Here is a 15,258-nt window from a genome sequence, read left to right as displayed (position 1 = left end):
ATTTCAAGACTTGAATACGTTCATTAGCTTGTTTTCAAACATGTCTCGCCCTCAAGTTCACTAGTGTGGTGGCTAGTGACTAATACTTTGTTACAGCTAGTAGTAATGTTGATTTTGTTACCATGATATGTATAGGAGGCCTTTAAGAAGGGAAGGATCCCCATCTTTTTAAAATGGGGATTAGTTGTGGGGCCCACACCACATTGAACTTTAACGATTTGAATCGTTTATTTTTCAAATTGCACCTCATAGATCATCCTTATAAAATATTAACCAAATCGAAAATATTTGACGTAGCTAACTGAGTTCAAAGAAATGGATGAACACTTTGTTCTTTAAGAAACATTAAAATTTCATCATGATAAATAGGCAAATGGTTTCGGATTGAATTGAATTTTTGCAAAGATATTAAATGAATTGAGACTTACAAACAGATAGTTCAGATTGTTGAAGTTTGATATGAAATAGGGCCACACAACTAACCCTCATTTATTTTTAAAAATGAAGATCTCTTCTCTTAAAGGGCCTATATATATCTTAAAGTAAACTCTGTAATATACACTTCGAGAATTGTATGATTAATTATTACTTAATTTGGTTAAGCCACCTAGATCTCTCTACACACAGAAAACACATGTCCACACACGCCATGCTGTGGAAGTTGACAATTCACTTTCCTCAGCCATCTTATTATAATGCATGTTTAATTTGATTCTTTACAGACGAGCCAGTTCTTTAAACAATTGCATAATTAAGTGCACTCGCATAATCGATCCTACATTTTAATATGACGTCTGTTTGTGTGTGTGTGTGTATATATATCAGAAATGGTCATCTCACTTTCTAAGCAAAATTGGCATCAGGTAGCGCAACCCCAAAGTAATCAGTAGAAGATGTTAGCCTTGTCTCCTCCTATGTTTTCAACCATTGGATGGCCCATAGATCAAGATCCTACAAGCCACGATTACTACAAGGACCATATTACCACTACTAATGATCAAACTGCAGAGTCATCCTCCCTTCATATACTTCCATCTGGTCACCCAAAGTCTGAGCTTGATCGTTCCACACCATCCACAACCATAAGCGGCGAGTACTCCAGCGTTTCCCCGGTGGCTAAGAAGCTTAACCATAATGCTAGTGAGCGTGATCGTCGCAAGAAGATCAACAGCTTGTATTCCTCATTGCGTTCATTGCTTCCTGCGGATCAAACGGTACGTAGCAAAATGAATTCGTTCATTAACATATGATACACGAGAAACTACTATGAATAAATTTATTGCTAGTTTACTAATCTATAATCAGAATGAGTGGAATTGAATTGAGGAGGAATTAGAATAGGCTATAGTCAGAATCAGATTCATGTTGAAATTGTTTACTAATTTTGTTTGGAATCGGAATGAAAACCAATGTAATTATTAAAATGCCCATATTCCAAGTAAAATTTTATTTTATATTTTTAGTAAAAATTTAATTCTTTTTTATTTTAAAAACTTTGTAAGAAATACAATTTTTTTTTTTGGGAAATGCTGAAAAGATATTTATGTAGTTAATATATATCAAAAAAAAAAAAATCATCAAACGAGAGCCCCTCCTTAGACCATCTCTAACTTTTGGGTTAAAACCTAAAATTTTTAGCCTAGAAAATTTAGGTTTTAACCTAGAAACAACTTTTTTTACTTCAACCCTTATGAGTTAAAATTTTAGCCCTAGATTATTAAAGAATGAATTTAGGCTTTTTTTTTTCTTTTCTTATAGTAACTTTTTTAAAAGAAAAAAAAATTATGTAGACTATCCTAATTTAATTTTATAAACATTTTAACCTAAAAATATTTAGATTCCGACAAATATTGAAAAATCACTAACTAACACCATAAAACTCGTAAAACACTATGAAAGAATATGAAACACATAAAAGTTTTTTTTTAATTACTTTAGCCATTGGATTTAAATTTAGACCGTTAAATATTTTTTCTTACTGTTAGATTTCATCAAATTAGATCTTAACTGTTGGATTCAATGAATTTATAAATATAAAACTAAAAAATATATAAATATATCATGGGTCAACCTCACTAACCCAGGGGTTGGAGTAGGTCTTACTATGTGATGCCCTTCATCACCATCCCCCAATTCTTTTTTTTCTTGTGTCGCTGCCCATAGGGACGGAGAGAAACAGACAAAAAGGTGGAAGGGATAAGGAGCTAAGAGTATTTTGGGATGAAAAAGATGATTCTAGATGGTGACTTTTTTATTTTATTTTTATTTTTTTTATTTTTTTATTTTTTGAGTTAGACGATAGATTTGTTAGATTAGATGTTAGATTAGGAAATCGACATGGTTCGAATCCACGTCATGGTACAAGGGCAACACTCATCTTCACCACTATGGTATAGGACCACTTGCAGATGGAGACTTTTTCTTGAAATTCAAATCCTACCTATTATTTGAGGGTCTAATTTTGGGAAAATTGGGAGTTTGATTCCCCTTTCATTCTGGGGAAATTGGGAGTTTGAATCCCTATTTTTATTCTCAAGTGTTGGTAAACACTTGAATAACTTGGAATGAGTGCAAGTCTCATTCAATTGATCGCACTCCCCTTACGTAAGGGTAATGGTAAGGAGATTAAATTTGTAGACAAAATTTACAAACTAAATGGTGTGTCACCAATAGGAACAAACATGTTTATCAACACTTAAGTGATAATCCAATCATCAACTTCTTTGTGGTTAGTTTACAAAATTTTGTCCCTTAAATTATAAATTAAAATAGCAATGCTAGGTAGAATAAATTTACAAACTAAATGATATATCACCAATTAGAAATAAACATGTCAATCAACACTTAAGTAATAATCTAATCATTAACTTTCATGTCATTTAGTTTACAAATTTAGTCTTCCTAGCGTTACCCAAATTAAAACGTTAGTTTACCTTATCAAGAATAGTCCAAATCAATAGTCTGACAAGAGAAACTAGTAAATTTGCAGATAGAGTAACTATCGATTTCCCCCCTGAGCTTTTACTTAGCTTTCGATTTTCCACCTAAACTTTTCAATTGGAAAATTAAGGAATCAAATTAAATTTTTTTTTTTTTTTTGCCGATTTCCCTTGCTGTTAGCTTTTCATTCATTCCATCCAAATTTGCATTAAATTGAAGTATGTGCACAACATGTGAGGGTAGTTCGGTCACTTTGTTCTTTAAAATAATTGAAAACCTTAGATTTCTAAAATGTCGGCTTATGGAAATCTGTGATTTTATCATTGTTCTAAAAATCCCTGCCTAGCACTGCCTAGGCGCTAGATGGCTGATCACTGCCCCGATTAATGCCTAGGCGTTTGAAAATTAAGAAAGACGGCTAGACCTGCTGGTGCCCACCTAAACCACCAAGTCACCCGCCTAGCCTGCCTTGACTCGCCTAGGCACCCGCCCAAGTCGCGACTCATTTTGATAAAAAATAGATAAATTTAATTTTGCATTTTATTTTTTTCAATAAATTGTAAGAGACTTGTAGAATACTTAAATGAATACATATTATATGTTTGTTTCCCATGTTTTCATTATATTTCAATACTTCATAATATATATGTCATTCTATTTTATAGTTTATGATGAAGTTATAAATTCAAGTATAAGCAGACACTTACTTATACGAAATATAATAGATTTATTTAAATCCGTCTAATCTGTCTAGGCGCCCACCTAGCCGCCTGACTGGTGTCTAGAGTTTTTTAGAACCTTGGATTTTATAGCTTTTTTGTTTGAAGGTCTAACGAAGTGACGACTTCATCCTCAAAGGAGAGTCACGTGGTGTGCACATAATAAGAGTTAATGTTAATTTGGAATCTATGGAAAACTAACGATAGGGGGGAAATTGGCCAAAAAAAAAAAGGTTTAAGTCCTTGATTTTTCAATTAAAAAGTTTAGGAAAGAAATAAAAAACTAAGTGATAGTTCAGATGGGAAATCCACAGTTTACCGCCTGCAGATAATAGTAAATTAGTTTTCATCGATATTATTAAAGAGACTGCTGCTATTCGCACACCTAAAAAGTCATCACGCTCTCCTTGTAAAAAATAAAAATTCTCTTCTTAAACACTGGAAAACAGCGAACCAACTCACAGTTCCAAAATTTGTTCCATGTCATAGTTACAGAAAAAGTTAAGCATTCCGAATACAGTTTCGCGTGTGGTGAAATACATCCCGGAGCTCCAAAAGCAAGTGGAGGGATTAATTCGAAAGAGGGAGGAGCTTTTGTCAAGAATAACTAAGCAAGAAAGTGCATTGCATGAGGAGAAGAACCAAATAAAAAGTGCAGCTCGGAGCTCCTTATCTGCTGTTTCAGCATATCAGCTTAATGACAAAGAAGTAGCAATTCAAATTTCCTCCTTGAAGACCAAAAACTATTTATTATCTGATATCTTGCTAAATTTAGAGGAGGAGGAGGGGCTTCAAATACTAAATGCTTCTTCCTTCGAGTCGTCTGGAGGAAGGGTTTTCTATAATTTACAATTTCAGGTATTTACATTTATGTAAAATTGAGGATCTTTTACTATTTTGATGTTCATACTATATAATTAATGACTTCTGTTCCGATATATTTTATGTATCATTTGATAATTATACAGGTGGAAAGAACTTACAGACTAGAATGTGAGAGTTTAAGTGACAAGCTCATGTCCTTCTCTGGACAAGAATATTAAGCAAAAGAGTTATTTCCATAAGAACTTTTTGCCGTAGAGATGCAACGATTAGTGGCTGGCTCAGTTGGGTTAACTTACTGCGGCAGGAGATATCCATCTGAAAAGGCAAAGTTTGGGAAGGCGTGGTGACAATGTTGCCTGAAAGATTGTTCTCTTTGCTGTGGTGGTTTGAGGGTTAATGTGACTCCAAAAATTGGAATCTCCTGTAGTAGAAAAGTAGAAGTGATAGTATTATGTGAATACATGGACTGTACTCTTCGGGAGTTTTAATTAATATAGATTTTCTATGTATAAGATTATGTTGAAATTAATTCTGACATGTGAGAAATTTGACCTTCCCTCCTCTCATTCGGGATAACCCCAAGGTCAAATGTAGGTAATTTTATAAGTGTATATAAATTTGCAAGAGGTAGAAATCACCACTATGATTAGTAGTATATGATAAATGATCTTGTCGAAACATAAGTTAACCATGTCTAATAGAAGAAGGATACATGGACAATATGATATGACAGTTTTACTATTGACGTCATGAGTAGATCATAAATTTGCCCTAAGGGAATAAGACGTAGTGTGTCCTATGATAATTGGGCTTTTATCCCACTAACACCCTATGGGCTATCTGAGCCGCCTATGACACCTATTATGGGCTATCTGGACTGTCCATAATATGTCCCGCTATCAGGCTATACTCAGTCCAGTGGTAGTAGGGCACTGACTTTATGGAGTCTCCCTTTAGGTGTTTGGTGCACTTGCACTACTACAAAATTATCTATAACTGGCGGTCCAAAAATTGACAACAAATGTATATTATTGTTGGACTTTAAGCAAAATCCGACAAAAAATGGATGCAGTGGCGGATATAATAAGCGCCAGAATTGCCAGCGTCAGGAAATGAATTTTCCAACAGAAAAAACTCTAAAACCGACAGAAATTGTGTCGGATATAACCGACAGAGAATATATTAATAATGAATAAATAAGAGCATTTTTGTCGGCTAAAACTGACAGAACTTCTGCCAGATATAATCAACAGAAAATTTATTAATAAGAATAAATAAAAGCATTCTTGTCGGATAAAACCGACATAAAATATATTAATAATTAGAAAAAATATAAACAACCACTTTCTGCATTTTCCATATCCCTTCCATTCACTGCATTTTCAATATTCACATCATCATTTGTTTTTACCTGCACACATTCACATTCCATTAGAATTACTCAATCACAGCAAGCATTTCTCATTCAATTGAATCTCTCCCCGAAATCGAATGAAAATCGAAATACTTACAGTGTTGATGAGATCTATGATAATGGTGAGCTCCTGGTGCGCTAGCTGCAAGTTCTCCACCATGCTCTACCATTGTTGTGAAATCAAATAGTTAAACCCTAAAAAGCACCACTACAAATAGCATAAGAAAATCGAAATTAACCCTAAAGAAATTGGGAGAGAAGATATGAAAAGGGAATACCTTTCAATCCTTTAAGTTATTGGTAAAAAACCCAATAGAGCAAAAGCCTCCAACTTTAAAGACTGTTGTGGGATTTTGAAGAGAGCAAGAGAGAGAGAGAAAATATCAGAAGAAATGAAGCAAGAGTCGTCACAATACATCAAAAGCCTCCAACTCCAAAGACTGTTGGTTAAACCCACGAATTCAAGCTTACGGTAGCCCAACAATACATTAAAAGTCTAAATCGAGCTAAATACCAAGAAGACGCTTTGAATTTAACGACATTTGCCGGAATTCGCCTTTGTGATGACATGCATGCACATATTCAAAACAGAGATTAAACCCCAGAGATTTTCGACATAATACTCATCATAGATGGATTAGAACCCACACAACTAAGAGGGGAAAATAATTCATACCTAAGATGGAGCTCGAGAGAGCTGAAGCTCTCAGCGTTGATGGCAGAGCACACGGTGATGCACCAATGATACATGCAACGCTGCAGGTTGATTCCCCATGTCCCAAGGATTTGAGGTTCAGATTTTTTAGGGTTGATTTGGTCAGAATTGAGAGGAATGGTGGGGGTTCCTTCTTGGAGCTTAGAGGGAGGGATAGTGTCGAGAGTTAAGAGTTGGGTTTCAGAAAAATGAATGAGATGAGTGGGGGCCAGATGTGGATATAACCCCACCCAGAAAATTTTCATTACTGTCGGTTAAAACCGACAAAAACATTTTTTAAAATATAAACCAACAGAAAAACAAATGACAGAAAAATTCCAAAATTCCCTCCCAAAATTTTAAATATACCCCCCCCCCCCCAAAAAAAAATTTGTTATGTTTTAAAAAAATAAAATAATAATTGTTTGGTTTAATAAATAAATAAATAATATGTATTTAAATAGAATAAGTTTTTAAAAGTTAAATAAATAATTGTTTTTTTTTGTCGAAATAAATAATTGTTTGGTTTAATAGATAATAACCCATGTAAAATATGCAATAAAGAAACAAAAAGATAATTGTACAATGAAAATGTCATTGTTTAATCTACCGTTTTAACGCGATATGCATTCTACAAAACTTTTTTCAACAATCCAACTATCAAACTTATTTGTACACACTCCGAGATTGCATACGTAAAAAATCGTAAAAAACAAACATTCACAGATTACGTAAGGGAACAAAAGCTTTTGATGGTTATAAACAAAAAAACACAATTTAACGGTTATTTTAGCTCCGGTTTTGATGATTTTTTTTTACAGCTACACTCCTCGACCCTATAAGAATGCAATGAACAAATTTGATCTTCAATTTAAAATATTTACACTAGTGGATACCACAAAATCTTATTTTATACTTAATGGAAGTATAATATTAACTCTAAGTGTTTGTTTAATCTACCGTTTTGATGCGATATGCATTCTACGAAACTTTTTCAACGATCCAACCGTCAAACTTATTTGTACACACTGCAAGATTGCATACGTAAAAAATCATAAAAAAAAACATTTAGATATTACATAACGGAGCAAAAGTTTTCAACAGTTATAAACGAAAAATCACAATTTAACGATCATTTTAGCTCCGATTTTAATGATTTTTTACGACTACACTCCTCGACCCTATAAGAATGGAATGAATAAATTTGATCTTCAATTTAAAATATTTACACTAGTGGATACCACAAAATCTTATTTTATACTTAATGGAAGTATAACATTAACTCTGAAGTGTTTATTTAATCTACCATTTTGATGCGATACACATTCTACGAAACTTTTTTCAACGATCCAACCTCAAACTTATTTGTACACACTCTGAGATGCATACGTAAAAAATCGTTAAAAACAAACATTCAGATATTACATGATAGAACAAAAGGTTTCAACAGTTATAAATGAAAAATCACAATTTAACGGTTATTTTAGCTCCGATTTTGATGATTTTTTGCAGCTACACTCCTTGATCCTATAAGAATGCAATGAATGAATTTTATCTTCAATTTAAAATATTTACACTAGTGGATAAATCTTATTTTATACTCAATAGAAGTATAACATTAACTCTTAAGTGTTTGTTAAATCTATCAATTTGATAGGATATGCATTCTACGAAACTAGTTTCAACGATCCAACCGTCAAATATGTTTGTATATTCGACGGTTATATTCGACATGTGTTTATTTTAAACATGTGCCATGAGTGAAAAAAAAATATTTTAAACATGTGTTTATTTATTTATTTTTAATCATTATAACATTTTAAAATAATAAAAGCAGACATGATAGAGTACACTAGATGTTGATGTGTGTTTATGTGCAGACAATGTGCTTTGTGACGCATTGAAAAAAATTGTTTGAATTTCTTTGTATCTTGTTGCTTGCCTGTGAGGGAGCATAATCTTTATTACAAAAATGATAGAGCTTCAGATTGTAGTTTGTTGTTATTATTCTCTCATAAAATTTATGGCTCGTGGGAATTGGGTTCCTTAGACTTTAGGGTCATGAGTGAAAAAAAAATATATTTACAAGTATGTGTTTATTTATTTATTTATTTTTAATCAATATAACATTTTAAAATAATAAAATTTTCATTTTTGTAGGTTATAACTATCACATTCTAGCTCGGGGCGGATCATTTCCCGGGGCCGCTCCACCACTGTAGCACGATATTGTCCGCTTTGGGCCCCCACCACGCCCTCATGGTTTTGTTTCTAGGAACTCACACGAGAACTTCCCAATGGGTCACCCATCCTGGGAATGCTCTCGTGCGCTACTCGCTTAACTTTGGAGTTCTCATGGAACCTGAAGCCAGTGAGCTCCCAAAAGTCCTTGTGCAAGGTAGGGATGGGAATATACATATAAGGATCACTCCCCTGGGCGATGTGGGATGTCATAATAACTGTCAGAATACTAAAATAATAACTGCCAGAAAGTAAAATAATAAAATAATCAATTCTGTCGGTTATAACCGCCACCATTAACTTAAAAACCGCCAGAATTTGTCAAAAATATTTAAAAAAAAAGATTCAAAAATACTGTCGGTTATAACCGACAAGATTTTTTTGATATCCACCACTAAATATTCGTCAGGAATTTGTGTCGGATATAACTAACATGATTTTTCTAATATCCACCACCTAAAGCTAATATTGTAGTAGTGTTGCGCTCTTACCAACTTGGACCTTTAAGAATGCTAGTAGGAAAAAAAATGTAGAGATTGGTTTGTATCATTAAGAATTCTGTATAGTATGCTCTGCAGCTTCCTCTCCCAACTGTTTGCTAGGTTTCTTCCATATAAATAGTCAAGTCAATTAGAGAAAATGGTAACGCCACTTACTACTTAAAACTCTCTCAAGTTCTCTTTTTCTTTATATTGTTTTTCTGATATAGGCATTGGATGCCCTTTGGTGGACACCCTTTTCTCTTTTTAGGGTGAATAAATGGGCTTTTATCCCACTAATGCACCATGTGTTGTCTGAGTTGCCCATCACACATATTATGGGCTCTCTGGGTTGTCCATAATACGTCACGCTATTTGGCCATCCTCAGTCCAATGGTAGTAGGGTACCGACTCTCTGGAGTCTCCCTTTAGATGTTCAGAGCACTTGCGCTCTTACCAACAGGGACTAAATCTTTCTGAATGCTAGCAGGAAAAATTGCAGAGACTGGCTTGTATCATCAAGAAATCCTTATAGTATGCTTTGTAGCCTCCCTTCCCAACTCTCTGCTAGGAATTCTTCCCTATAAATAGCCAAGTCAATCAAAGGAAACGGTAACACCACTTACTACTTAAAACTCTCTCAAGCTCTATTTTCTCTCTATTGCTTTTCTGATTTAGGCATTAGAGGCCCTTTGGTGGATACCCTCTCCCTTTTCAGGGTGTTCGTCAATTAGGCTAACGACATTTGTTTTCTTGTAGTTGAAATTTTGTTAATTCAGTCATGTGATAGGAGCATATTTATGTGACTTTGTTAGCCTATTTCCTAGCATTTACTCAATTAGTTTTGTTAGAGTGTTTTAAGCCATTTTCGTGTGTTTGTAGGTTTAAATGGCAAAAGTGGCAAGAAAAGGCAATTTGGAGCATTTTAGAGCAGTTTTGGGCTTGGAATGGATAACACATGGATGGAGCAAAGTGGAAGGACATTTTTGAAGATCAAAAGAGGCTAGGAATGTGCTTAACATCTGGAAGAATTAGATTAAGGCTTGGAAGACAAGGAATCAGCTGAAAACAAGGAGATCTTATCCAACCTTATCTTATCTTATCTCATATTATCCAAACATTATCCTATTTAACCCAACGTTATCTAAACTCATTTCCAGCTGCAATAGGAGTCTTTATCCTATTCTAAATCATTCCCATCGAAATTTAGGATTCCTTATCATATTAAATCACCTCTTATCTGATTTAAGGAGTCTTAAAACTATGCAAACAACTAATCATTTTCCTCCACAAACAATGCTGTGCCCTACCTATATATATATATATATTCAATCATTGCCGCAGGTTTGGGGAGAGAGCCTTAGAGAGAGCTTTAGAGAGAAAATCAGAAAAATACATAGTGTGCTGCAGCTTTGCAAGGAAGGAGGGAGAAGACAAGCTTGGAGCCGTGCTTACCATCCAAGACCTTTGGATTACTGGAGTGTTTCTGGGTGTATTCTATCCTTAGTTTTAGTTCAATGTTTGTTTTAATTTGGTTTTCAATTATGATGAACAAGTGGAACTAATTTCGTTTTAGCTAGAGATGAATTCAAAGCCATGAACATATATGTGACATGAATGGATTACATCCAGTTATTGTTTCGTAAAACATGAATGCGATTTATTTACCTGTTTGATTGATAACTTATTCTTGTATGTTAATTAAGGGTGCACACTTAGTTTGCATGCATGAATTTGATGCTAAAATATAAGGGAATTTTACCTAATAGTTATGAACTTATATTTATAAGTAGTGGAAATCACTTGTCATGATTGTGTTAAGTAAATCCATGGCAGGAGTATCATGCAGTTCATAGTTACGAATGTCATGTCAATGCTTATGATTTTCATAGAACTTAATGATCTTTGATATGTATCTCTATTATGTAGTTCATATAGGGAACTTGATAAGAATAATTTGGTTGCGTCGTTGAGTCCAATTCAATGAATTTAGGAAAATCTGATGCTTAATTTGTGTAGTTCACGGCTTAACTTGGGGCATTGTCATTCATGGTTTATTGGAATAATAATTGGAAATCGATTTGTATGCATATGTGTCATGTGTGGAGAAGGACCCTCTGGCTAGCCTTTCACCCTTTAATTCACTCAATTTCATGCCAAACTTAATTTGTTTTTGCAATTTACTTAGTTTTAGTTAAATTCGTCAAAACAACCCCCATTTAGTATTCTGAGGTTTTTTTAGTTTAATTTTCGTCCAAACTTCTCTTTAGTTCATGTTTTGAGTCAATTTAGTTAGATTTTCGTCCAAATCACTCCTTAGTGCTTGTTTTGGGTTATTTGAGTCAGTTTTGTGTTATTTGAGTTAGTTTAGCTTGTTTTGAGTTGTTTAAGTTTAGTTTTCTATTTTTGAGTCTAATTTAGTGATTTAGAGTTTAATTTGTGTAGATTAGCAGCCTTCCTAATCCCCGGCCTAGAACGATTCCTACTTTCACATACTACAACTATCAAAAAGAGGGTTTAATTTGTGTGTTAGTTTATATCACATCAAATTTTGGTGCCGTTGCCAGGGATTAGTAAAATTGCTAATCCCTCTGTTTTTTGTTTATTTTACTTTTGATATTTGATTTAGTTTTCTTTCTTTTATTTGAGGCACTAGAGAAGCAAGACATGGCAATTGCTAGTTTTCAAGCTCAAATGGCGAATCTTACTTCTCTTTTGTCACAGTTTATTAAAAGGTCTCGAATGCAAAGAGTTGGTACATTTGGTGTGTCCTATAGGCAAGGATATCAAACTAATCAACATCCTCAATTAATTGAGAATGGAGGTTGGGATAATGTCAATGCTTGGGGTTATCTTGGCCATAATCAATCAAGGAACAACTTGTTTTCCAACACTTACAATCCATGTAGGAGTGATCATTCAAATTTTTTGTGGAGGGAACCTCAACAAGTTCAACAAGAAGGATATTGGCAGCCATCTGAGGAGTTCTATTGGAGACCTATGCAGCCACTACAACCTCCCCCACAACAATCCCAACCAAATTTAGGTTCGTCATTGGATTATGATAAAATTCTTCCAATACTAACTTCTTTGACTAAGGGTTTAAAAAATCAAGCCAAAGAGATGGGCGAAGTGAAGAAGCAAATTGGGCAGATGGCGGAATTCATGGGACAGTTTAGAGAACAAGGCAAACTGCCTAGTTCAACCATTGTCAATCCAAATGGAGGTTTTGAAACAGCCAACACCATCACTTTGAGAAGTGGCAAGGAGATTGGAACAAGTTCTAAAACGTCAAAACCAACACAAGAGGAGGACAAAAAGTTGCTGCAACAAGAAGAAATAACCACGGCAAGGGAAGAACACCCCTTGCCGCAGCCCCCTAAGCACCCTATGTCGTCCAACTCAACTAAGGTAGGTCCAAATTCAATTCCTTCTGACGTTATTCCACCAAACGTGCCTTTCCCTGGTAGGTTGATAGTAGCATATTTATGCGACTTAGTTAGCTTGTTTTCTTGCATTTACATAGTTAGTTTTCATTTATTATAGTGTTTTAAGCTATTTTCGTGTGTTTGTAGGTCTTAATGGCAAAGTTGGCAAGAAAGTGCATTTTGGAGCCTTTTGGAGCAGTTTTGGGCATGGAATGGATAGCTTGCATATGGAGCAAGGTGGATGGACGAAATTGAAGTCAAAAGAGGCTAGGCACATGCTACAAATCTGGAGAAACAAGTTCAAGACAAAAAAGATAAGGAAAGAGCAAGAAACATGGAACATTATCCAAACAACCTTATCTTATCCAAACCTTATCCTAACCTAATCTTATTCTACCTTATTTCTAGCTGCAAGGGGACCTAAATACCTGATTTCTAGAAGTCTTATCTGCTCCTAAAAGGGTGCCGCACCCTTCCCCTTTATCCCTTCTAGAAGTCCTAATTTCTGCCACAAAACACATTGTTTCTAGAATCCCTAGAAAGGTGGCGCCTCTCTGATCATATCTAAGTGAAACAAACTCAAGAAATAGGTAGATGACTGAGTATAAACTGATTTAACAAACATGGCCTTGGGTTAGCAATGGTAAAATCGAATCCCTAGCTTCATCTCCATTGGTACTATCTCATTTTATTAGTTGTTGATTCATTTATTTGTGTTTACTTCATTTCCTTATGCTTTCAAGTTACAACAACAAATCTGCCTACATTGATTAGTTTTATTTCTTTAGTAAAAAGTTCTTGCAAAACAAGTGATTATATAGGTCCAATTAGTCCCTGTGGATTCGACACCCTTACTTGTGCCATTATACTAAACATATTCTAGCATGAAGAAGGAAAACCTCAATTAAAATGGCGCCGTTGCCGGGGACTGATTTCAGTCCCTTATAATTGCTTGTTTTGATATTAAACCTTGTTTTTTTTATTTTAAGTAGATTTCTGATTTTTATTCAAACTTGTTTTATCTTGTTTCAGGTAGTATATGTCAAATAGACTTGTTGAATTAGGCCAAATAATTGAACGGTTAAAGGGCAACACTTTGGAAAGCTTTGTGCCAACAAGTTCCTCCATTGTCCGTGAAGAAGAGGAAGGGAAACCGTCTAGTCCAACAAGTGAAGGATCGGAGCACTTTAATTGGGAAAGAGAAGAAGAGATGGCGGGCGACCAAGATGATCTTCGAGCTTTGGAGGATTTTGCTCAACCAATCATACCAAATTCACCTTCATGCATCTTGCTGCCCACAGAAGCTAGAAACTATGATCTTAAATCTTCACATTTCCATATGTTTCCTTCTTTTTATGGCTTACCTAATGAAGATCCTTTAGCTCATATTAAAGAATTTTACAATGTTGTGAGTGGTTTACCTTTACAGGGAGTAAGTGAAGCAAATATGAGGATGAGAGTGTTCCCTTACACCTTGAAAGATAGGGCCAAGGGTTGGTTAATGACTCTAGTACCTGGTTCACTCACCACATGGGATGCCGTGGCTAAGAAGTTTTTGGAAAAGTTCTTTTCCACTCAAAAGACAGCCACATTAAGGGGACAAATCTTCAACTTCAAACAAGATGATGGAGAACCTTTCAATGAGTGTTGGGAGCGCTTTAAAGGCCTTTTGTTGCAATGTCCACACCATGGGTTACCTCTTCACTTACAAATGCAAATTTTCTACGATGGACTAACCCAAACATGTCAATCAACTGTTGATAATGCAGCAGGTGGAGCTTTGAAGAAAAAGAATGCTCAAGAGTCATATAACATTTATGAGATGTTGGGATCTAATGCTCAACACAAAGATGTAAGGGGTAAGAGAGTTGGAGTATATGAAACAAGCTCTAATCATGATCTTTCTTTGCAGGTAGCTAACCTAGAAAAGAAGCTTGAATCCGTGCTCAACATGGTGCCAAAAGCAAGTGAAGTGTGTGCCATTTGCAACATACCAAGCCACCTTACTCATCAATGTCCATCTAGGGAGGCTTACCCCGAGTATGTCCAAGAACAAGTGAACCTCATGAATTCTTACAATCAAAGGCCAAGGAATGATGTGTATTCCAATACATATAACCCAAGTTGGAGAGATCATCCCAATCTTTCGTGGAAGAACAACAATCAATTCCAAAACTTCCAACCAAAACCTACTCTTGAGGATACGGTTAAATTGTTAGCCCAAAATACCTTGCAATTCCAACAAACCACCAATAGCACTCTCCAACAACATTCGGCGGCTCTAACCAAAATGGAGACACAATTGGGGCAGATTGCAGATGCCTTGAGCCAAAGAGAGGTTGGAAAGTTTCCAAGCCAACCTGTGATACTCCAAAGGAACCAAGAGCAAGCCAAAGCAATCACTACACTTAAAAGTGGTAAGGTTATCAATAATAGAGTTGGCAATGAAGTTACTAATGAATCTGATCATGTGAATGCAGGGGTTACTCAAGGAGAAAATGAGAAACCAAATGAGGAA

The 15,258-nt window shown here is 35.0% G+C and overlaps 1 protein-coding gene and 1 non-coding gene across 2 annotated transcripts; one reads left to right on the top strand and one right to left on the bottom strand.

The window, feature by feature from the left end:
- Window positions 1-751: 751 nt before the first annotated feature.
- On the top strand, window positions 752-5,040 carry LOC137712050 (transcription factor ORG2-like). Its single transcript, XM_068451200.2, has 3 exons — window positions 752-1,214; window positions 4,149-4,517; window positions 4,628-5,040. The coding sequence occupies exons 1-3, from the start codon at window positions 894-896 to the stop codon at window positions 4,700-4,702; spliced, it is 765 nt and encodes a 254-aa protein (XP_068307301.2). The 5' UTR covers window positions 752-893; the 3' UTR covers window positions 4,703-5,040.
- A 9,284-nt stretch (window positions 5,041-14,324) lies between these two features.
- On the bottom strand, window positions 14,325-14,435 carry LOC148691320 (small nucleolar RNA R71). Its single transcript, XR_015956057.1, has one exon. It is a non-coding gene; the product is annotated as a small nucleolar RNA R71 (small nucleolar RNA).
- Window positions 14,436-15,258: the final 823 nt, after the last annotated feature.

The sequence above is a fragment of the Pyrus communis genome, chromosome 14 (genome assembly GCF_041283825.1).
Source record: "Pyrus communis isolate YQ-2024b chromosome 14, ASM4128382v1, whole genome shotgun sequence".
In the NCBI taxonomy this organism is placed as follows: Eukaryota; Viridiplantae; Streptophyta; class Magnoliopsida; order Rosales; family Rosaceae; genus Pyrus; species Pyrus communis.
This window is presented reverse-complemented; position numbering and strand designations above follow the sequence as displayed.

Coding starts and splice junctions, on each gene's coding strand:
- LOC137712050 (XM_068451200.2), top strand. CDS start 894: ATGTTAGCCTTGTCTCCTCCTATGTTTTCAACCATTGGATGGCCCATA. Junction 1,215..4,148: donor TGCTTCCTGCGGATCAAACG/GTACGTAGCAAA, acceptor TCCATGTCATAG/TTACAGAAAAAGTTAAGCAT. Junction 4,518..4,627: donor TCTATAATTTACAATTTCAG/GTATTTACATTT, acceptor ATAATTATACAG/GTGGAAAGAACTTACAGACT.